Source organism: Mirounga leonina, unplaced genomic scaffold (assembly GCF_011800145.1).
Source record: "Mirounga leonina isolate KUSES-001 unplaced genomic scaffold, KU_Mleo_1.0 Mir_176, whole genome shotgun sequence".
Lineage (NCBI taxonomy): Eukaryota > Metazoa > Chordata > Mammalia > Carnivora > Phocidae > Mirounga > Mirounga leonina.
In genome coordinates this window covers 18,068,728-18,092,427 of record NW_023270454.1, presented here as the reverse complement: position 1 = coordinate 18,092,427, position 23,700 = coordinate 18,068,728, and the positions used below count along the sequence as shown (strand labels likewise).

General features: G+C 39.0%; 2 protein-coding genes and 1 pseudogene across 8 annotated transcripts in view; 1 reads left to right on the top strand and 2 right to left on the bottom strand.

Moving 5' to 3' along the window:
• Positions 1-4,751, top strand: part of PALLD (palladin, cytoskeletal associated protein) — a 428,477-nt gene extending 423,726 nt beyond the window's left edge. For 6 of the 7 annotated variants that reach the window (XM_035022736.1, XM_035022734.1, XM_035022732.1 and 3 more), the window contains 3 exons: positions 555-720; positions 1,251-1,384; positions 2,544-4,751. In XM_035022736.1, coding sequence (XP_034878627.1) covers positions 555-720; positions 1,251-1,384; positions 2,544-2,716 — 473 coding nt within the window. In that variant the 3' untranslated portion in view covers positions 2,717-4,751. Of the gene's footprint in view, positions 1-554; positions 721-1,250; positions 1,385-1,544; positions 1,591-2,543 lie in introns of all 7 variants that reach the window. The other variant, XM_035022733.1, reaches the window with a different exon arrangement.
• Positions 1-23,700, bottom strand: part of CBR4 (carbonyl reductase 4) — a 99,170-nt gene that overhangs the window by 20,997 nt on the left and 54,473 nt on the right. The gene's annotated exons all lie outside the window — the stretch shown is intronic.
• LOC118022171 lies at positions 16,371-19,025 on the bottom strand (annotated as a pseudogene).

Genomic DNA, 23,700 nt, shown 5'->3' with positions numbered 1-23,700 from the left:
ATAAGTAACAATTTAAAGCTGCCAAATTTAGATAAAGATATCCCCCCACTCTTTTCCTCCTTTAAATCCTATGGTATGTCTCACTTAAGCCAAGACTTACAAATCTTCAGAATCTCCACAGCAAACATTTCGGACAGCAAAGAGGGCATTTGAGTGGATCAGATTCCTAGAAATACTTGTTCTCCTCAGAATCACTAGGTGGCAGTGGTTGGTAAAGGCTGTGAGTGCTTGGTGACATCATTGGTAGTGAAGCCATCCCAGATGCTAGCAATGACTTAGGAGTGTCACGCAGCCTGTCAGGCATTCTGTGGGGCAGATGGCCAGTGGACTGTGTAGGCCTGTCAGACTTGAATTAATTGACGAAATAAATGAGTGGAATGAAGCATAGGAACCTTTCTTGGGAGAGAGGACGAGCATCTTACCACCTGAAGTGAAAAATGGGATCATAAAATAAAAGATCCATTTAAACAATGTTTCTATAAAAGCTTCAGAATTCTTTATAGGGCTATCTTTGTATATATCACTGATCGATAATTCATCTGCTGTTTCCTTAGCTAAAGAAGCACACAAACCCCCCGTGTTTATCGAGAAGCTGCAAAACACAGGAGTTGCTGATGGGTACCCAGTGCGACTGGAATGCCGTGTTTCAGGAGTGCCACCGCCTCAGATATTTTGGAAGAAAGAAAATGAATCACTCACTCACAGCACTGACCGAGTGAGGTGAGAACGTACGATGACTTAGTCCACCTCTGTTCAATAGGTCCTAAGGATACATAAAAAGATGCACTTTATATAGCACATAAATTTGCGTAAGAGTCATGCTATTGATGGTGTTGAGGACAAAAATCACTCTTTACCCTCATGTATAATTAAGCCTCTGGAAGGAAGCTCTAATGGTATGTGATGAAGCACATTTTAACTTAATTTCATGGTGATTTTTTTTAAGTGTTTACATCTAGAAGAAAAGATGAATTCATTTGCTTCAGTGGTGATACAGAAATTATTCAGTGGGTTTTGTAAAGGCTGATCCTCCACTAAAAATTAAGCGCACACATTTATTCAACCTCTTGATGTCTCCTCTTCTCTCCCATTAACTTTAATGGGGCTAGCAGCCTTTCCAGAATAAGTATGACCCTATTATCCGCTACTTGCACAATTCTGTTTCTAATGATCTAATTAAAAATGATGCTTCATGTCCAAAGCCACTTTTAAAAAATTTAGAACCCTAATGACTTTATCCGTTTCTCCAGCATGCACCAGGATAATCATGGCTACATCTGCCTGCTCATTCAGGGGGCCACAAAAGAAGACGCTGGGTGGTATACAGTGTCAGCCAAGAATGAAGCCGGGATTGTGTCCTGTACTGCCAGGCTGGATGTTTACAGTGAGTGCCACTTCATCTCATCTCATTGCAGTTATTCATTAAATCATGAAAAAGTAGACATCTGGACAGCAAATCACATTACTTTTATATAAGCTTATAAACAACTGCAGTGTTTTATTTGCCCCAAATTTCATATTGCTCTTTCTCTTTCTATTTATAGTTTCTCAACATTAATAGTGAACTACACCAGGAGAACAAATACCCAAGTATCATTCAGGAACTTCGCATTATTAGCAAAATATGCATGTTGATTTCTCTTATGTTGGCTAGTCAGTTGTGGCTTCCTTACTCAAGCATCCCTTGGAGTTAACAGTAGGCAAAGGCATAACCACGTTTTTCACATTTTCTTGTTACTGTGTTTTGCAAATGACTGCCTTTTAACATTTCTTGCTATATTATAATCCTATCACAGTGTCTTAATGCACTCTAAATGTGTGTACCATTGATCCTGGAATGCATCCTTTCTGTAGCTTAGCGCTTTTCTCTTTAATATCCCTTAAGCAGCTCAGCAATAGGTTTGTGTGTTTGTGTATGTATATTTGTGTACATGCATCTTAAATTTAAAGAAACTTCTTTCTGTTGAATTCACAGACTAGTACAGTAGCATTATGTGATCTATTGACATAAAAAAAACCACCAGAAAAAATTAAGAACTGATTTCAATTTCACCTCTTGCTGAATAGGAAATAATTTTGTAAGGTTCTTCAAGTATTGAGTGACCTCAACCTTCCCAACTGCCCACTTCTTTTCAATTGATTACTGCTGAAACATCCATCCCAAATACCTAACAACTGTAATTATGACATGTGTACATTTTGTGCTTTGAAGATGTTTTTTAAAGAGAGGGAGAGGTGAGAATTAGGAAGCTGAGAGACTGTTTTGAAGGATTTCCTGTGCTGCAGTATTTGCTTTAAAAGAAACTACACTTCTTTACTACCTAGCTGTTTCAGTCCCACTACCCTGGACAGACAGTAAATCTGCAACACATAAGGAAAATGCAAAACTGTGCTTACATTTTAGGGTTTCTAACATGCCAAAGAACATGTGCCTGGTATATATATAAGACATTCTCTATTTACTTGAAACATTTAAATGGTTTCCAGTGACATCTTGGGGGTTTTTTTAATCTTATTTTTATTTTTTTCCTTTTTTATTGTAGCCCAGTGGCATCAGCAGCCACAGAGCACCAAGCCAAAAAAAGTACGGCCCTCAGCCAGTCGCTACGCAGCACTTTCAGACCAGGGACTAGACATTAAAGCAGCGTTCCAACCTGAAGCCAGCCCATCGCACCTGACACTGAATGCCGGCTTGGTAGAAAGTGAGGACCTGTAATCCAACATTCTTGTTAACGCTCAAACACTGAAACAGCCATTGCCTTGACCAACATATTCCTTTTTCACATTATGTAATGGGAAAACATACCTTTGACTGTAAGAAATAAACACCAAAATAATATTTTTCTTACTTGATATACCAAACTTAGAGTTTAAGTAGGTGATGCTCATAGAAATGTACACATTGCACAGAAAATTTACATTCATCATCCAACTTAGAACTTGTGGAATTTCTGTGATGAAAGCGATCTGAAATGCCAAAATGCTAATGGAAATCAACTGTTCAAAGGTAACCAGAATTTGTATTCTCCAAAGTGCCTTAAACACTAGCTGTAGGTGCTACACGGCATGACAGTGTGGAATGCTTAACAGGAGGCAAATGTACCACAAATAATACTAAAACGATTCTAAGTGGGCAGTGTGTTCAGACAGCTACAGTGAACCAAGTGCAGTATATAGGAATGAAAAGGAAGAGGAAATGACAAATCCAAGTAAATGCCTTGTTTTTGCAAAATTGTTTTATATTAAATCACAAGGAAGGAGTTACTTGCCTTAAATTTTATTAGTATCGAGAGTTATCTAACAAGGTTAATACCTTAGTTCTTAACCACCTTTTTCTATATGTGTAGTATTTTCTTTTCATGCTACCTTGGTAGGAAGCTTACTTACAAACCATATTAAAAGGCTAATTTAAATATAAATAATATAAAGTATTCCGAATAAAGCAAAACTGTATTACAGTCCATTCCACAGAAGACATCCAAATCACCCAAATGACCAAGGCGTATGGTATCCAGAGGAAAGAGGGGTCTGGAAGGAGTAGGAAGAATGAAGGAAAATGCTACCAGCACACTTGTACTCATTTAGATAAAAGTAGAAGGGGCAGGAGACGTGGCGAAGGCCAGGCTTTTCTTTGGTTTTCCTCAAAAGTAACCTAAAGTGTAGGTGAAAATACACTGCCATTCAAAAGTCAGGGGATCTAGGGTCAGCTGGGAGATTGGAGCACATGTGCTGTGGAAGTTTCAGTGTGTCTGAAGTCTGTGTAGTCGCTGAAGAGGTTAGCTGTGTCGAGCAAGTGGAAAATGGACTGAGACTGCAAGATTGGCATCAATGAGAAACTGCCTGTAGGAGCTAGTCTACTGGAGGGAAGTGGAGACTTGGTTGAGACAAAAACAGGTTTGTGCCATAATTTTTTTTCCAATGGCACCGTGATATGGTGAATGGAAAATATGAGTTCACTTCCGTGCTGCCATGCAACCTTGCCTTAAGAAGGTGCTGGGTTCCAGATAGTTTGTAAAGGCATCTCTGCAAAGACTGATTTTTGAATGCATATGATCTTGCAACAGCTAGACTGACATGAATTCTGACCAGACTTGATGGTTTTAAGTCGGAACCGATAAACTTTTAAAAAGGAGAAAAACAACAATTTGGCCAGATATTATGTTATAAAACATGAGGTTTTAATGGTACTTTGCTATGAAAAGAAAACACTGTATTCCTTATGCAAAACACATATATCTTTCATTATTTATAATAAAAATGTTGAACTGTCTTAGCTCAGTTAATTCAATACGTAGTATTTTTTAAAATAATTTTATATCTGTGTACCACCCCATATATTTCATATTACTACTTCACATGTACAGCTTTCTACTTCTTTCTAAGAACACCAACCAACCAAGTTTTAAATGATTAATAGGCTTGATCACTGGGTGGCAGATGTTCTTTGTAGAGTGGTGCAAGTTTCTTTGACCACACTTATATGCGTTGCTAATATGGAATTTAAGATACAATACAAAGTCTTTCGTGGACCTATCTATATCGTAGAATTATGACTTAACGTCATATCTTACTTGCCAGATTTTTCTGAATGTGACTGTTTGCTAATTTGCTGGGTTTGGGATTAAGTAGCATTATTTGCCACCTTTTATGTTGTATTTATAAAAAAAGTACTATCATACTACTTTTTGGATTGTTGTGCTGGTGTAATGTGGATTTAACATCAATAAATATTTAACAAATAATAACTGCAATTTTGTGAAGCAAAATATTCCATTGTTTTAGTTTTCTATTGCTGCTGTCATAAATTAGTACGAACTTAGAAGCTTAAAATAATATTAGCTCACAGTTCTACACGTCAGAAGGGCTGGGTTCTCCACTCAAAGTCTTATAAGGCTAACATTAGCATACACATCCACTGGACTACAATCTCATCTGGAGCACTTCCAAGTTCAAGTAGTTGTGACAAAATTTATTTCCTTGCAGTTGTAGGATAGAGGCCTCAATGTAATCTGTCAGCTAGGGGCCACTCTCAACTCCTACAGGGCACCTGCAGTCCTTGCCATGTCCTCCCCTTCATCTTCAAAACCAACAAAGAGAATCTTCCTCAGAATGGATCCCTCTCATGCCTTGATCTTGTCAGAAGCCCAGGCCCTTCTAAGGGATCACCTGATTAGGTCAAGACCAAGTGAATACCCCTCTTTCTTAAAATCACCTGATTTTTTTATCTAATTAAAATCCCTCCAAAGCAACACCGAAATCTGTGTTTGGATAACAGAGAAGGTGTGTATACACCAGGAGGTGGGAATCCTGGGAGCCATCTCAGAATTCTGCCTATATGCATGTAAATAATGTTGGTTCCTGTGATGCCCCAGGGGGAAAGTATTCTGTGACCACAAACCATATGCCCTCTCTTAGCATCTATGAAATTAGAGAGGGTTCTGGTTCAAGATGGTGACACAGGATCCTGAACACACCTCCTCCCACAGACACACCAAATCAACAACATACCTAACAGTTTCTAAACCTACAATCAGGAGGGAACTCAAAACCCCGGGGTTCAGCCTCAGGACCAAAGGATTTGAATCCCACATGAGCACCCCAACTTTTAAGAATACACCTGAGAGATAAGCCCCCAAAACATCTAGCTTCACAAGCCAATGGGACTTACATCCACAAGACCCACAAGGCTGTAGCAATCTGACAAATAGTTCTTAAAAGGCTCCCACGGGGTTGCCCACCCTAGAGACCAGTCTTTCTGTGAAAGAAGCCTATTTGCTTATCTTAAAGCTTCAGCCTGAGGGTAGACACCTAATTTAACAAACATCTAGGGGTACACTGAAATAATCTCCGAAGACTGAGGCTGGTGAGTACCAACCTTCTCCATGCTCACCACCCCCCGCCTCACTCCGGGTCACCAGTATGTCCCAGAAAGAAGCTTGTGCAAATGTCTGGCACCCTGGTTTCTGCAGCTGCCGCCCAGGAGACGCCCATTGATTGCCTGGCTGGGGTGGCTCGTGGAGGCAGGTCCCCTGGGACTAGTTCTTAGCCACCTACTGCCCAAGGGCAGAGCAGGGGCAGAATGAAACAGTCTTTCTGCGAGAGAGGACTATTTGCTTATCCTTAGAGCTGGAGGCCGAGGGGCAGGCTTCTAATGAAACACGCATCTAAGGGCGAACTCGAATCCTCTCCAGAGGCCTCCAGGGCCAGTCCCTGTCTTCACACTCTCCCTCTGCCTCACTCCAGGTTGCTGCTATCTCCCCAAAGGGAGCTTGTGCACATGTCCGATGCCCTGGTTTTTGCAGGTGCTGCCCAGCAGACACCCCTTGACAGCCTGGCTCTGGGGCCAGAGGATTTATGTTCACGAGTCCCATTAAGACTGTAATGGAGAGGGGCGCCTGGGTGGCTCAGTTGGTTAAGCAGCTGCCTTCGGCTCAGGTTATGATCCCAGGGTCCTGGGATCGAGCCCCGCATCGGGCTCCCTGCTCAGCGGGGAGTCTGCTTCTCCCTCTCCCACTCCCCCTGCTTGTGTTCCTTCTCTCGCTGTGTGTGTCTCTGTCAATTAAATAAAATCTTTAAAAAAAAAAAGAAAAGACTGTAATGGAGAAACAGTTCTTAACCAGCTTTCCCCCACTCAAGACACAACAGAGAGGCAGCAGACTGAAAGGCATTGCCAGGTCTCTCTGTGAAAGAGGACGATTGGCTTGTCTTCATAGCTGTGCCCTGAGGGGAGGCTTGTCCATTAAATACACTTCTAGGGGCTGACTACAATCCCCTCCAGAGACCCGGAAGGCTAGCATCGCACCATCTTCAAGCTCTCTCTCCGCCCCACCTCAGTTCACTGGGATGTCCAAGAAAGGAGCTTGTATCTACATCTGGTACCCCTGCTTTCCTGGCTTCTTTCCGGCGGGCACATCCCTTGACAGCCTGGCCCTGGTGGCCAGCAGGGCTTGTGTTCGTGGGCTCAACAGAATGGTAGCAAACAAACAAACAGCTCTTAACTGGCCAAAACCCCAGGTTTTGGTGCAGAGGCAGCAGATACACCCTCCTCCCGGTCTTCCCCTGAAAGAAGTATATTTGCATACTTTAAATGTTGCTAAGAATCTGGCTTCCAAACAGCCTGAATCTAGGTGCCGACTGAGGTTCTCCATTTGGCATAATGACAGGTCTTGGCACAGCCTCAACTACTAGGAGCCACTAAAGATGAAGTAGGCTGCTTGGACAATAACAAAAATTTGAGCTAGGGCTGGATTGGACAATAAAATTCATCTCCTACACAAGGCTACTCCCTCAAGACTGGGATAGGTGGATATTTGGATATTTTATCCAAAGCATAAAAACCAACAGAGTGTCAAGGAAAATGAACAAACACAGAAGTACATTCTAAAGGAAAGAACAAGATAAAACATCAGAAAAAAGACCTTATTGTAATGGAAATAAGTAACTTACCTATTAAGAGTTTAAAATAATACTCATAAAGATGCTCACCAAGCTCAGGAAAAGAATGAACAAAGTGTGAACTTCAAAGAGAAAGAAAATATAAGTCAGTACCAAACAGAAGTCACAGAGCTGAAGAACACAGTAACTGAACTGAAAAATACAATAGAGCGGCTCAACAGCAGACTAGAGGGAAAAAATTAGAGAAGATGATGGGAAAAAAGACTAGATGAAGGAAAAAGGATCAGTGAACTTGAGGATAGAGCACAGGAATTCATTCAATCACAGCAGCAAAAAGAAAAATGAAGAGAGTGAAGATAGCTTAAGGGACTCGTGAGACAACATCAAGCTGATCAACATTTGCAGTATAGGAGTCTCAGAGGCAAAAAGAGAAAGAGGCAGAAAATTTATTTCAAGAACTAAGGGCCGAAAATGGGAGGGAAACAGATATCCAAATCCAAGAAGCCCACAGAGTTCCAAAAAAGATGAACTCAAAGAGACCCACACCAAAACACATTATAATTAAAGTGTCAAAAGTTAAAGACAAAGAAAAAAAATCTTAAAAGCAGCAAGAGAAAAAGAACTTGTTACATACAAGGGAAGCACCATAAGACTATCAGCAGATTTTTCAGCAAAAACTTTGCAGAGGAACTGGCATGATATATTCAAAGTGTTGAAAGAAAAAAAAAAGTCCAATCAAAACTATACTACCCAGTTACCATTCAGAACTGAAGGAGAGATAAAAGAGTTTTCCAGACAAAAGTTAAAGTTTGTCACCATTAAACCAACCTTACAAGAAAGGTTAAAGGGACTTTCTTAAGGTAAAAAGAAAGGGCACTAATTAGTTTCAGGAAAACATACGAAAGTATGAATTTCATTGGCAGAGGTAAATATATAGTAAAGGTAGCTTTATAAAGCTAGAATGGAGGTTAAAAGACAAAAGGAATAAAATAACTGTAACAATAATTAATTAAGGGACACACAAGATAAAAAGGTATAAACTGTGACATGAAAAACATAAAAAGGGTGTGGTAAAGTAAAAAAGTCAGCTTTAGAATGTGTCAAATTTAAGTCATTATCAACTTAAAATAGACTTATCAACGTAAGTTGTTTTATGTAAGCCTGATGGTACCCACAAAGCAGAAACCCACAGGAGACACACAAAAGCTAAAGGAATCTAAACATACCACTACAGAAAATCATCAAATCACAAAGGAAAAGGGCAAGAGAAGGGAAAAAGAACTACTAAACAACCAGAACAAATTAACAAAATGACAATTAGTACATACTTATCAATAAATACTTTAAATGAAAAGGGACTAAATTATCCAATAAAAGACACAGAGTGGCTGAATAGATAAAAACCAAGACCTATCTGTATGCCTTCTACAAGAGACTTCAGAAGACGTAAGAACACACACACACTGAAAGTGAAGGGATAGAAAAAGACATTCCATGAAAATGGCAACCAAAGGAAAGGTGGGGTAGATAAAAGTTTTTTTTTTTCTGATATTAGTTAAGACAGTAATGAGACAAAAAAGGTCATTATAAATAATAAAGGGGTCAATCCAACAAGGGGATATAATATTTGCAAATATTTATGCACCCAACACAGGAGCACCTACAGATATAAAGCAAATATTAATGCAAATATAAAAGCAAATATTAGATCTAAAGGGTGAAATATATAGCAATATAATAATAGCAAAGGACTTTAATACCCCACTTTCATCAACGGATAAATCATCCAGATAGAAAATGAGGAAACAGTGGCCTTAAACAATACATTAGACCAGATGGACTTAAAAGACATATACAGAACATTCTATCCAAAAGTAACAGAACACATTCTCAAGCACACATGGAACATTTTCCAGGGCAGATCACAGGTTAGGCCACAAAACAAGTCTTAATAAATTTAAGAAGATTAAAATCATATCAAGCATCTTTTCTGACCACAATGGTAAGACACCAGAAATCAATTACAAAAAGGAAACTGGAAAATTCACAAGTATGTGGAGATTAAACAACATGATACTGAACAATGAGTCAAAGAGGAAATCAAAAGAAAAATTAAAAAATACCTTGATGAATGAAAATGGAAATATATCAAAACTTACAGAATGCAGCAAAAGCAGTTCTAAGAGGGAAATTCATAACAATAAATGACTACATTAACAAACAAGAAATATCTCAAACAACCTAATTTATACATCAAGGAACTAGAAAAAGAAGAACAGCCCAAAATTAGTAGGAGAGAAATAACAAAGAGCAGAGCAAAAATAAATACAGACCCAAAAAAAAGGCAATAGAAAAGATCAATGAAAAGAAGAGCTGGTTTTTTTGAAAAGATAAACAAAATAGACTTACCAGGAAAGCAAGAGGACTCAAATGAATAAAATAAGAAATGAAAGAGGAGAGAGACATCAGTGCTAATACCACAGAAATACAAAGGATCAGAAGAGACTACTATGAACAATTATATACTAACAAATTGGACAACCTAGAAGAAATAGGTATATTCTTAGAAACCTAAAACATACCAAGAATGAATCAAGAAGAAGTAGAAATCTAAACACAACAAAACTAATAAGGAGATTGAATCAGTAATCAAAAACCTCCCAACAAACAAAAGTGCAGGACCAGATGGCTTCACTGGTGAATACTACCAAACATTTAAAGAAAAATTAATACCAATCCTCTTCAAACTCTTCCAAAAACAGAAGGGGAGAATATATCTCCAAAGTCATTTTACAAGGCCAGCATGACCCAGTACCAAAACCAAACAAGGACATCACAAGAAAAGAAAATTACAGGTCTGTATTCCTAATGAACATAGATGCAAAAATCCTCAACAAAATATTAGCAAACCAAATTCAACAATACATTAAAAGGATTATACAACATGATCAAGTGGGATTTATTCCAGGGATGTAAGGACGGTTTAACATCCACAAATCAATGTGATATACCACATTAACAAAATGAAGAATAAAAATCATATAATTATCTCAATAGATGCAGAAAAAGCATATAACAAAATTCATTATTGATTTATGATTTTAAAAACTCTCAAAAAAGTGGGTATAGAGGGAATGTACCTCAACATAATAAAGGCTATCCATGATAAACCCATAGCTAACCTCATACTCAATGATGAAAAGCTGAAAGCTTTTCCTCTAAAATTAGAACACGACAAGGATGCCAACTCTCACCACTTTTATTCAACATAATACTAGAAGACCTAGCCAGAGAAATTAGGCAAGAAAAAAAAAGCATCCAAGACGAAAAGAAGTAAAATCATCACTATATATAGATGACATAATCCTATATATACAAAACCCTAAAGACTCCACCATAAGACTATTAGAATAAATGAATTCAGTGAAGTTTCAAGATACAAAATCAATATACGAGATCAGCTGTGTCTCTATATACTAATAACAAACTATATTAGAGAAATTAAGAAAACAGTCCCATTTATGATTGCATCAAACAGAATAAAATACCTAGGAATAAATTTAACCAAGGTGAAAGAATTATCCACTGAAAACTATTGATGAAAACACTGATGAAAGAAACTTTCATGAAAAAGACACAAATAAATGGAAAGCAATGTCTAGAATCAACACAATCTCCATCCAAATTCCAGTGGAATTTTTCACAGAAATAGAACAAATAATCCTAAAATTTGTATGGAATCACAAAGACCATGAATAGCCAAAGCAATCTTGAAAAAGAAGAACAAAACAGGATACGTCATGGTCTTATTTAAACCATATTACAAAGCTACAGTAATCAAAACAGTACATTGGCATAAAAACAGACACAGAGATCAATGAAACAGAATTCAGACCCCAGAAATAAATCCACACATATACGGTCAATTAATTTATGGCAAAGGTAACAAGAATATACAATGAGGAAAGGACAGTCTCTTCAATAAGTGGTGCTGGGAAAACTGGCCAGCCACATGCAAAAGAATGAAATTGGACCACTGTCTTAGATCATACATTAAAAAAATAACTCAAGATGGAATAAGCTTTGCACATAAGACCTAAAACCATAAGACTCCTAGAAGAAAACACAGCAGAAAGCTTCCTGACATCAATCTTAGTGATGATTTTTTGGAACTAACACCAAAAGCAAAGGCAACAAAACCAAAAATAAACAAATGGGACTACATCAGATTAAAAAGTTTCTTCACAGCAAAGGAAACCATCAACAAAACAAAAAGCAAACCCACTGAATGGTATTAAATATTTGCAAATGTTGTATCTGATAAAGGGTTTAAGGAAGGAACTCCTACAACTCAATAGCAAAAAAAAAAAATCTTACTAAGAAATGGGCAGAGGATCCGAAAAGACATTTTTCCAAAGAAGACACACAGATGGCCAAGAAAAACACGAAAAGATGCTCAACATTATTAATCATTAAGGAAATGTAAATGAAAACCCCAATGAGGGGCGCCTGGGTGGCTCAGTTGTTAAGTGTCTGCCTTCAGCTCAGGTCATGATCCCAGGGTCCCGGAACTGAGCCCCACATCGGGCTCCCTGCTCAGCAGGAGGCCTGCTTCTCCCTCTCCCGCTCCCCCTGCTTGTGTTCCCTCTCTCGCTGTCTCTTTCTGTCAAATAAATAAATAAAATATTTTTTTAAAAAAATCACAATGAGATACCACCTCATAGAGTCAGAATGGCTATTATCAAAAAGAGCAGAAATAACAAGGTTGGTAAGGATGTGGAGAAAAGGGAACACTTGTGCAGCTGGTGGGAATGTAAATAGATGCAGATGTTATAGAAAATAGTATGGAGGTTCCTCAAAAAAATAAAAACAGAACTATCATATGATCCAGCAATTCCACTTCTGGATACTTATCCAAAGGAAATGAAAACACTAATTCAAAAAGGTATATGCACCCCTACATTTCTTTTTTCTTTTTTTTTTTTTAAAGATTTTTATTTATTTATTTGACAGAGAGAGAGACAGCGAGAGAGGGAACACAAGCAGGGGGAGTGGGAGAGGGAGAAGCAGGCTTCCCCCTGAGCAGGGAGCCCGATGCGGGGCTTGATCCCAGGACCCTGGGATCATGACCTGAGCCTAAGGCAGACATTTAACAACTGAGCCACCCAGGCGCCCGACCCCTACGTTTCTTGCAGCATTATTTATAATAGTCAAGACATGGAAGCAACCTAAGTGTGCACTAATGGATGAATGGATAAAGAAAATGTGGTATATATCACAATGGAATATTATTCAGCCATAAAAAAGGAAAATTTGCCATCTGTAACAACACAGATGGATATTGATGGCATTATACTAAGTGAAATAAGCAGACTGATAAAGGCAAATACTGTATGATCTTATGGAATTTAAAAAATAAAACCAAAACTAGTGGCAGGGGCTGGAGGTAAGCAAAATAGTGAAGGTGGTCAAAAGGTACACAGTTCCAGTTATAAAATAAATAAGTCCTGGGATGTAATATACAGCATGGTGATGCATATTTGAAAGTTGCTAAGAAACTCTCTTACACTGCTGGTGGGAATGCAAGCTGGTACAGCCACTCTAGAAAACAGTATGGAGATTCCTCAAGATGTTAAAAATAGAGCTACCCTACGACCCAGCAATTGCACTATTAGGTATTTACCCCAAAGATACCGATGTAGTGAAAAGAAGGGGCACCTGCACCACAATGTTCACAGTAGCAATGTCCACAACAGCCAAACTATGGAAGGAGCCAAGATGCCCTTCAACAGATAAATGGATAAAGAAGATGTGGTTCATATATACAATGGATTATTACTCAGCCATCAGAAAGGATGAACACCCACCATTTGCATCAACGTGGATGGAACTGGAAGGGATTATGCTAAATGAAATAAGTCAAGCAAAGAAAGACAATTATCATAGGGTTTCACTCATATGTAGAACATAAGGAATAGCACGGAGGACCACAGGGGAAGGGAGGGAAAACTGAATGGGAAGAAATCAGAGAGGGAGACAAACCATGAGAGACTATCGACTCAAGGAAATAAACTGAGGGTTACAGAAGGGAGGGGGTGGGGGATGGGTATTAAGGAGGGCACGTGTGGTGATGAGCACTGGGTGTTACAGGCGACTAATGAACTGTTGAACACTACATCAAAAACCAATGATGTACCATACAGTGGCTAACCGAAAATAAAAAAAAAAATGAAAGTTGCTAAGAGAAGCAGGTCTTAGAAGTTCTCATCACAAGAAAAAAAAATTTGTAACTGTGTGTGGTGATGGATGTTAACTAGATCTTACTGTGAACATTTTGCAATATATAATCATTATGTTGTACACCATAAACCAATATGACACGTCAATTATGCCTCAATAACAAAAGATACAAAAAGAAATTAAATACACATATCAATACATTAAACATTATAAATATTGCAATAAAGAAATTTTTCAATCTAGTGGAATCCCAAAGAAATTGCTACAGTATGTTTTTCAAGAAGTCTGTCATAAAAGCCTTCTTTTTCTTCAGTCCCCATAAGACCATTAACATCCTGGGCAAAATGCTTGAAGAAGTAAGTGAGGTCATACAGGATAATTTTTCTTACAATAAAACTTCTGATTCTCAGGCTAGGAAAAGCTCATCTTCTTCTTAGACTTCACTTCATCATAAGTACCATCAACAGACATTTCCCTAGGAAGGAGTGTTTCTATCACTGCAGAAAAGTTACTATCTACATGACAAGTAAAGAATAAAGAAGTTGTGGTGCTATGTGGGCACTGGGCCGGTTGCTGCTATCACTATTACTTAAGAAGCTACCACACCAGCCCGAGACATTTAATGACTCAAGTTAGTGCTCTGCCAAAAGTACAAATCACCACAGGTCATAAAGGTGACAATTCAAACTGTAATAAGCTCTTCTGAGAATGAAAGTACTTAGAAATAGAGCTCTAGGGGTATCAGTCAGTTAAGCATCTGCCTTGGGCTCCGGTCATGATCCTAGGGTCCTGGCATCGAGCCCCGCACCGGGCCCCCTGCTCAGCGGGGAGTCTGCTTCTCCCTCTCCCTCTGCAGCTCCCCCTGCTTGTGCTCTCTCTCTCTGTGTCAAATAAATAAAAATAAAATCTGTAAAAGAAAAGAAAAGAAACAGAGCTCTAAGGCCTGAAGCCTGGGGAATGGCTTGTTACAGGAATGTGAAAGCTAAGGGTTGTCCTAAGTGATAGGAAGTACAGCTACTGATTGATCTCTGAGCCACTTAGAAGGACTTTAGGTAATTTCTCAATCTCTCCACCTCAACCAAAAGTAGGATAACAATTATCTGTACAAGGAGATGTAACAATGGCCAAAGATTTTGAGAGCTTCAGAAAAAAGTTTATGTGGCCTAATACTTCAGTTTCTGACTATGGCAAAGCGGCTCGCTAAAGTAAATATGTAAGTAAAATTATGAAAACAGAACTCCACATCAGCTGTATATAAAAACAGAATTTATGGGGAAAGGGGAATAAAAACACTCAAAGGAGTCACACAAATAAATTGACTATAATTCAGAACAAACTCCTCTCCTTGATTGAAATGGATCTAAGTTGTTGACTATTTGGCTGACTGCACATTCTTCCCTTCAATGTGTAAAATAAGAAAAAAATGTGTCAGGAGGAACATGTTCTGTAGATGCAGTAAAACCTCCCCACCCATGAAATTCTTACTCTCCCCAGAGAACACCCATTATCCTTTCCTAAACCATGAAGATTTTAGCTTTCATAAGAAAGATGTTAAATCACTCCTGTAAAGGATAATTAGAAAAGGGGGTTTAAAATAAAAGCCTGGGTAAAAATAGAGAATTTGGCCATGCAGCCTTGTGAAAAATAAAAGAAACAGAAGGAGAATAAAACCTTGGAGCCACAGGAGGGAAGAAGTTGGAGAATGGTTGCCACCAGGTGTCAGGACTCTGCTCCTGCAGACTCTGCAGGCAGCTTTCCTAGTAGAGCTAGCTAAAGCCATACATAATTTGGTACACTCGAAGGGGGGCTTGAGAAAAGCCAGCCTGGCCATTGGTAAGCGGGCCAATGGAGGGTGGCCATACAAGCCACACAGAACTGAGTTTTAAAAGGTCACTAATAGGGACGCCTGGGTGGCTCAGTCGTTAAGCGTCTACCCTCGGCTCAGGTCATGGCCCCAGGCTCCTGGGATCGAGTCCCGCATCGGGCTCCCTGCTCTGCAGGGAAGCCTGCTTCTCCCTCTCCCACTCCCCCTGATTGTGTTCCCTCTCTTGCTGTGTCTGTGTCAAATAAATAAAATCTTTAAAAAAATAAAAATAAAATAAAAGGTCACTAATAGCCTTTTTTATCAAAAGCATCACAGTATGCTTGGAGTCAACAACTTCAAGTCCTAACACCAGAGGGAAGGTGAACATGCAAATGGGGGACTAAACCATGCCTCTGAAAATGAGACACTATTACGATTTTAATACTCCCTTTTGAAGAACAGTCTCCATTTTTTTAGTAAATATAAAATTATTTATAGGACCTTCATGGGTTCACTCTCAATTTTAGTCTCTCGACCTTATATTTTAAATTCCCATGGTATTTTAAGTTCCTTAACCACAAGAGATAGTTTAATTATGAATTTGGACTATATGTATTTTTTTTCCCACAAATTGTTAATTATTCAAAAGAAAAAGGACACTGAAGAATTTAATAGGGGGCACCTGGGTGGCTCAGTTGGTTAAGCATCTGCTTTCGGCTCAGGTCAGGATCCCAAGGTCTTGGGATCGAGTCCCACATCGGGCTCCTTGCTCAGCAGGGAGCCTGCTTCTGCCTCTGCGTGCCACTCCCCCTGCTTGTGCTCTCTCTCTCTCTCTCCATCTCTCTGTCAAATAAATAAATAAAATCTTAAAAAAAAAAAAAGAATTTAATAGGAAAAAAACTGTTAGAGATCATTCTTTTGGTATTTATAAAATAAAGAATTGGACAGGGTGTTATTTAATGCCACTGTGCTTCTAACGTGCAATGGAGTTTATGTGTATTCATTTACATTCCTATATGGTGTAGCTCTCAAATGTTTGCTTACTAATTCTCATGAGTAGAGCCTGTCAGGCATATAAAACCAGAAAAATCCATTATAAATACCTGTGCTGTTCACAGCATGCAACACGTCAGATTTCACCTATAGCATGTGATACTGTTTTATTCATACTGATCTGTTTTTTTGTTTTGTTTTAAAAAAAAAAACCCAGTGTATTTATTTAATATATTCATCACAAGGGCTCAACCAGAGACTTAATTTAAAAAACAGAAACAAAACAAAAATGACACCACAGCTTAAGATACAGAGTCCTAGACAGAAATGAAGAAAATAAAAAGATAACACAAGAAGAGAGGCTGGACAGTCAGGGATCTTGGCTGGAGACCTGCTTTGAGTAGGTTTCTTGAAGATACTTCTTAAACACTGTGGGGTTTTTCCAGAGCTCGGCAGCATGTGTGTTCAAAGGGCTAGCACTGTTGGGTTCTCCTAGCAGGCTCTGGACGAACAGCAGGATGGTCCTGACATCATACAGGAGAGACCACCTGTCCTTCAGGATGTCCAGGCAGATGTTCCCCTGGGTGTCCACGCTGGGGTGGTGGCAGGCTGTGAGGAACTTCACCGTGGGCACGTTATAAGGGTAGCCCCCTGGGGAACTCCAGGGAGAGCGTGTACCTAAGGTCTTTGTGAAATCGGGCCAGGGGCTCCATGGATGGCCCCACCCATGTGAAAAGCTTGATTCAGGGAAGGCAGAAATTCCTGTGTCATCAGACATCATGAGGGTCATCGGCTCCTGTAGCCTCTTGCCCTCGGGGCCCAGGCGGCACCCCCCGCTGGGCTCGGCTCCTTTGCGGGTCTGGGAGGCCATCTGGGCAGGCAGGCATCGTGGGGAGGGAGACAGGAACTCGGAGAGCAAGACTGCAACTGCCCATATTGATCTGTTCTTAATGTTAAAATCTTATCTAAAGATTTAGTTTGCCTACTTCATGAGAAACAACTCCATGTTAAATATTTAAATTAACATGCTTTCACTAAATTCCTTCTTTTGGGAAGTTTTTCTCAGAGCAGTAGTTCTCCACGTGCGATCCACAGACCATCAGAAACTTACTGGAAATGCAAATTCTTGAACCCTCCAACACACCCACTGAATCGGACTCTGAGGGAGGGGTCTAGCAATCTGAGACTGAGAAAACTCTCCTGATGATTCTGGCACAAAAGTGATTCTTAAGAACCACGGTCTCAGGAGGATCAGAAATCCTAATTCTCTTCCTGCTCAGTAGATTCTAAGAACTGTTCTTTGTTGCGTTCTCAAAGAATCTTTGTGAAGTTAGTAAATAAATAATTTTCCTTCAGAAAAGACAGTGGTATTTGCATGTGGTTCTTTATAGTACCTGATGAGAACAACAGACTAGTAAGATATCTGTTCTCTGCCAGTGAGACTATCCTTAAGAGAATTTAGGAACTTTGTCTTACTTTGCCGAAGTGTAGTTACTGCTTCCGTAGAGGCAGACGCACAGTATCTGCTCAGGCTCTCCAGGACGCTAGATAGCAAGCACCAGAACCCTTCCCAATGTGGGAAAGAGGATTATCTGATGAAGGAGGTAAACTCTCCCCACGAATGTCCATTCACCTCATGAAAATAATGTACTACCCCAAAATGTGAATAAGTTCTAGAGAAACATCCATCTAAATGGAACTGCTGGGATTTCCAATTCCAGATGGTACCTTAAACACACATTTTTAGCTCCACTATATCCTTAAACAACAAAAACAAAACCCTTCAAGAGTTATGTTTGTTTGTTCAGGCATAAATCCAAAGGGACAAAGAGAAAGGAGACTGAGACCAATGCAAAAACACTGTGACAGTAGAAAACAGATGGAACCTGGGCCCTAACTTACAGCAGATTCAAAACTAAATTCTGGCCAGAATGAGAAAACTGAACAACCCAATTTCTATGGCAGATGCCCAAAAAGACTCTAGAATTAGGAGTACATAGTACTTTTGGAAGTCAAGATGATGGCAGAGTTTAAAACAGCAAGACTGGTTGAAGATATGTTTTAGAAGCAATTGGACTCTCTGATCCTCTCGTATCCTTTGCACACAAGACTAGATGGCAAAACACAAGTTTTCTGGACTGGTCTGAGAGACAATCAGGCACCCATAGTGATAGAATACTAATAACTGAGTAATCAAGTAAAGGTTTACAGCCTTCTCCCCCTCTTTCAGTTCCAGAATGCTGAAAGCCAGTGGGCCAGACAGTAGACTCTTCCTGGAGAATCTGACCAGCTCAAGAGAAAACCAGCTAAAATACTGGTTCTCCAAGGTATGATCCAAGAACTCCTGAGATTCCCTAGATCCTCTCAGAGAGTAAGGTAACACTTCAATGTTATTTGCCCTTTTCACTCTCATCCTCTCAAAAGTGTCAAGTTTTCAAAGGCTACGCTATGTGTGATATTGCAAGATATTAAAAGCAGAAGTGAATGTGGGTCCATCTGTCTTCTATTAAGCTAGATATTGAAAAGATTTACAATAATGTCACTTCCAATTTTTTGGTTTTGAAAGTAACATTTCTCATAAAAATATTTATATTAACATGAAATGTGTTTACTTTTTTTTTTTTTTAAAGATTTTATTTATTTATTTGACAGAATAAATCTTGGGATCACGACCCAAGCCAAAGGCAGATGCTCAACAACTGAGCCACCCAGGCGCCCTTGTTTACTGTTATTTTTGATGGATAAATATTTTTAAAATTCAGTTTTAATTTCTATCATGGCAAATACTAATAGACGTAAGCCACATAAACAAGTACTTTGGGGTTCTTAATCTTTTTAGTATGTAAAGGGGTCCCTAAACCAAAATACTTGAGAACTGAGGAGTTAAAAAAAACTGACTTGGGGATTCTGCCAGTGAAAATGTCCACATCACCCCACAGTGAACCACAGCCAACAGTGCCCACCTACGTACATAAAGCTATTTATTTTAAAATTTTTTTTAAAAACTCTTTATTTTAAAATAAAACATAGATACAAAAACCCCACATAAAACAAATACATGGCTTAGTGATTTATTTTAAGGTTAACACTCTTAAAACCACCATCCAGGTCAAGAAATGGAATTTTATGGGGCGCCTGGGTGGCTCAGTCGTTTAGCGTCTGCCTTCAGCTCAGGTCATGATCCAGGGTCCTGGGATCGAGCCCCGCATCAGGCTCCCTGCTCGGCGGAGAGCCTGCTTCTTCCTCTCCCACTCCCCCTGCTTATGTTCCCTCTCTCGCTGTGTCTCTCTCTGTCAAATAAATAAAATCTTTAAAAAAAAAAGAAGAAATGGAATTTTGCCACATACACCAGAAGCCCCTCCACATGCCCTATAGATATTATAATTAGTCTTGCCCCTGTTGGTTTTTTTTTAATTGTGGTAAAGTAGACACAGCATAAAATTTACTGTTTTAACCATTTTTAAATGCAAAGTTCAGTCTGCCCTCTTTTTAAACTTAACATGTTTTTAAAGTCTCTCTTAATCTACAGTTTTCCTTCCTTGAGGAAATCAGGCAGTTGAGGCTGTAGAGTGTTTCATAGACTGGGTTTTGCCAAGTGCTACTCATGGTGCAATTCAACATGTTCTGTCCTCAGTATTTCCTGCAAATTAGCAACTGGATCTGGAGGTGGATCAGACCTGAGTTCAATCCATTCTGCTTTTTAATATCCCACTATTAAGTATAAGAAAACTGCCAAAAATCACAAAAGGTTTGAGGACAGTATCTAATATAATAAGGATCCAAAAAGTAAAGCAACCTGGAGAAAGAGAGTACCTAGAGCAGAAAATTTCTATTGTTAATAAGCTCAGAGGAAGAGGGGAAAACACTGCATCCAGGAAACAAGCGTAGGATGCTATTAATAAGGAATATTCAGAAAATGAAAAGAAAATCTTAGGAATTAAAAATAAGCTTCTAAAATTAAAACGTAGTTTCAATATAAAACTGGGGAATGCACACAGAAAGTAAGGCAAAAAGAAAGAGTGATATTGAAAGGGTCCACCAATGGATAAAAAAAGACCCATGCCAAAGCACACTATAACAAAATCTTACGACACTGTGCAAAGAGAAGGTCTTGACTTCCAGAGGGAAATATACACACCAAAGAAACAGGTTTTATTTAAAACTTCTTAATATCAACACCGTAAGACTTAGGACACTTGAGCAATTCCTTCAAAATTCTGAGGAAAAATTATTCCTAACCTAGTATACTACACTCAATTTAACAACTAGGAAGAATTAAAGACAAACAGTGAAGGTCTCAAAAATGTTATCTCCTATGCACCTTTTCTCAGGAAGTTACCTGAAGACATGTTCTACCAAAGACGTTATAAATCAAAAAAAGTAAGACATGAGATCCACAGGGGATCCAACAGATAGGTGAAGCAAAGGGAATTTACAAGATGTCACTGAGGGAAGATCCCAAGAAACAGCTAAGCAGCAAATCTAGAGGACAACCAGTGAAGACTGCAGCAGATCAGGAGACTAGAAAGATTTACTGAAAGCATAAAATTGATCAGTTACCCAGTGTTTCAGCATATACAGTTGGCCCTTGAACAGCACAAGTCTGAACTGTGCAGGTTCACTTACACACAGATTTTTTTTGATAAATACAATAAGGTACTATAAATGTATTTCTCTTTTTATGATTTTCTTAATAACACTTTCTTTTCTAGCTTACTTTATTGTAAGAATACAGTATATAATACATATAACATACAAAATATGTGTTAATCAACTGCTTGTTATCAGTAAAGTTTCTGGTCAACCGCAGACTATTAGGAGCCAGGTTTTGGGGAAGTCAAAAGTTTTATGTGCATTTTTGACTGCATGGGTGGTGGGGGGAGGTCAGTGCCCCTAACCCCCATGTTGTTCAAGGGTCAACTCTGGGCGCCTGGGTGGCTCAGTTGGTTGAGCGACTGCCTTCGGCTCAGGTCATGATCCTGGAGTCCCTGGATCGAATCCCGCATCGGGCTCCCTGCTCAGCGAGGAGTCTGCTTCTTCCTCTGACCCTCTTCCCTCTCATGCTCTCTCTCAAATAAATAAATAAAATCTTAAAAAAAAAAAAAGGGTCAACTCTACTAACAGGATATTTATACAGTTGGGAATGGTTTGGGATTAATGACTGTTGAGAACACAGAAAACTAAAACAAACAAGATTATCCATTCAAGGGAAAACAAAATATTGTGCAAGGAAAGTAGCCATCAAATACTAACACAGCTCAGGTATGAGTACTGTTTATGTAATTATAATATGATAACTGCTGATTATGATATAAGTATATTGGGAAATGGTGGAATGGGAAATGTGCTTGCATGCAGCAGCGGTAGAGGTGCTTGCTGCTCAAAGAGAGGAAATCCTCATCTTCTTAGTGGGAAGTTGATACATAATGCCTTATTCTGTAAAAAAAATATATATATGTTAATTACAAATAAGGAGGTTACTATCAAATGAATCAGAAATTAAAGTGATTCCCTCTGAGGAACAGAAAATGACTCTCGATGTGTGCTACATATAAAAACTAAATTTAAAGAATGAACTATAAAAATGGTATTGCTGGAGCTTTGGACAATAGGTACTCTTTCAAAGATGACAGAATATATTTTATGCTATTTTGGTTTTCTCTTTGATTGTTTTCAGTTTGGAGCTTAGGTCACATTTCTCTCTCACAAGACTGATATGCTGTGTTCCCAGTTGTGAAAAGCCGGAAAGCAAAGCAGGACCACTGTGGAAGTATTCTGTAGGAATATAGTCTCACTCCTAGCCCCAGCCCACTCTCACTATGAAGTTTAAGACCTGGGATACCCAGTTTTAGAAGTGACTTCATGTGCATATCAAGAGACTAGTCAAGGCAGACCACGGAGCCTGGGTCACGAGCACAAAAGCTGCCAGCTGTGGAACAGCATGTCCACAAGGATTAATCTGAGCTCAGTACAACAGAACCACAGGGAAAGGTATGATTAAAATGAATCAGACTCTGGGAAACCATGGGAAAGTTGCATGATGGCTTGCCAGTTCCCTGATGACCTAATGGCATAAATATTTACTTCTAACTGACCCCTTAACCAAAGGGAATAAAGTGATGTAAAGAATGCAAAAGACACAGAAGACACTGATTTCAGAATAAGCTTTTACTCTCTGAGATATGCTCAGAGACAGATATCAAGGTTAACATTTTGTGAATAAACCAAAAATCATATTGCTCATAACCCATATGTTTCAGATCAAGATGAATAGATAAATTTGAAAAACAGGACTTGAAAAATAAGGCTGAGAAGGTACATCAATAAAAGTGGAAAATACTGGGGCGCCTGGGTGGCTCAGTTGGTTGAGCGACTGCCTTCGGCTCAGGTCATGATCCTGGAGTCCCGGGATCGAGTCCCGCATCGGGCTCCCTGCTCGGCGAGGAGCCTGCTTCTCCCTCTGACCCTCCCCCCTCTCATGTACTCTCTCTCATTCTCGCTCTCTCAAATAAATAAATAAATCTTTAAAAAAAAAAAAAAAAAGTGGAAAATACTGAAGTACAAAACATAATGCTTCTGGCACTGGAAGAACTCCAGATAAAATATACCAGAAGCACCAGAAGTACCAGAAATCCTATCAGGAGGAATGGAAATAACACTTACTAAGCACCTACTATGTGTCAGGTACTATACCAGTACATTTAATGCTATTAATCCTTACAGCAATTCTAAGAACTGTTCATCTCTTTTACAAGTGAGGAAACAGGCTGAAAGGAGGAATGTAATTTGCCAAAATCAGTCAACTATTTACAGTTAGAACATGAAGCCAGGGCTTTCTGGCCTCAAAAGCCTTATCTTTCCAATAATCTCAGTGTAAAAGATGTGAAACTCTCCCCTGGGGCCAGGGCTTAACATTTATGAAAAGGGACTAAGAATTAGTGACATAATACCCTTTTAGCAGATAAGAAGTTAGTATAAGACATCACTCAAAACACCAGTAAGATAATACACAAATGATTCCTATTACACTCCTGTAGGTATTAATTTCAAAAATACCCAAGATACTTAGATAAATATGTTAGCTAAAATAATTTAAAGATAGAGCATAGATTTCCATCACTCTCAGGAAGGAAGAAACTGCCTCTTCAAGATATATTCTAAACACCACATTAGCACCATTTATTTGAAGCCTTGATAGCCCATAAGCTTTCTGAGGAAGAAATACTAAAGACTTCTCTTCAGACTAAAATAAAAGTGCTTTCATTCAC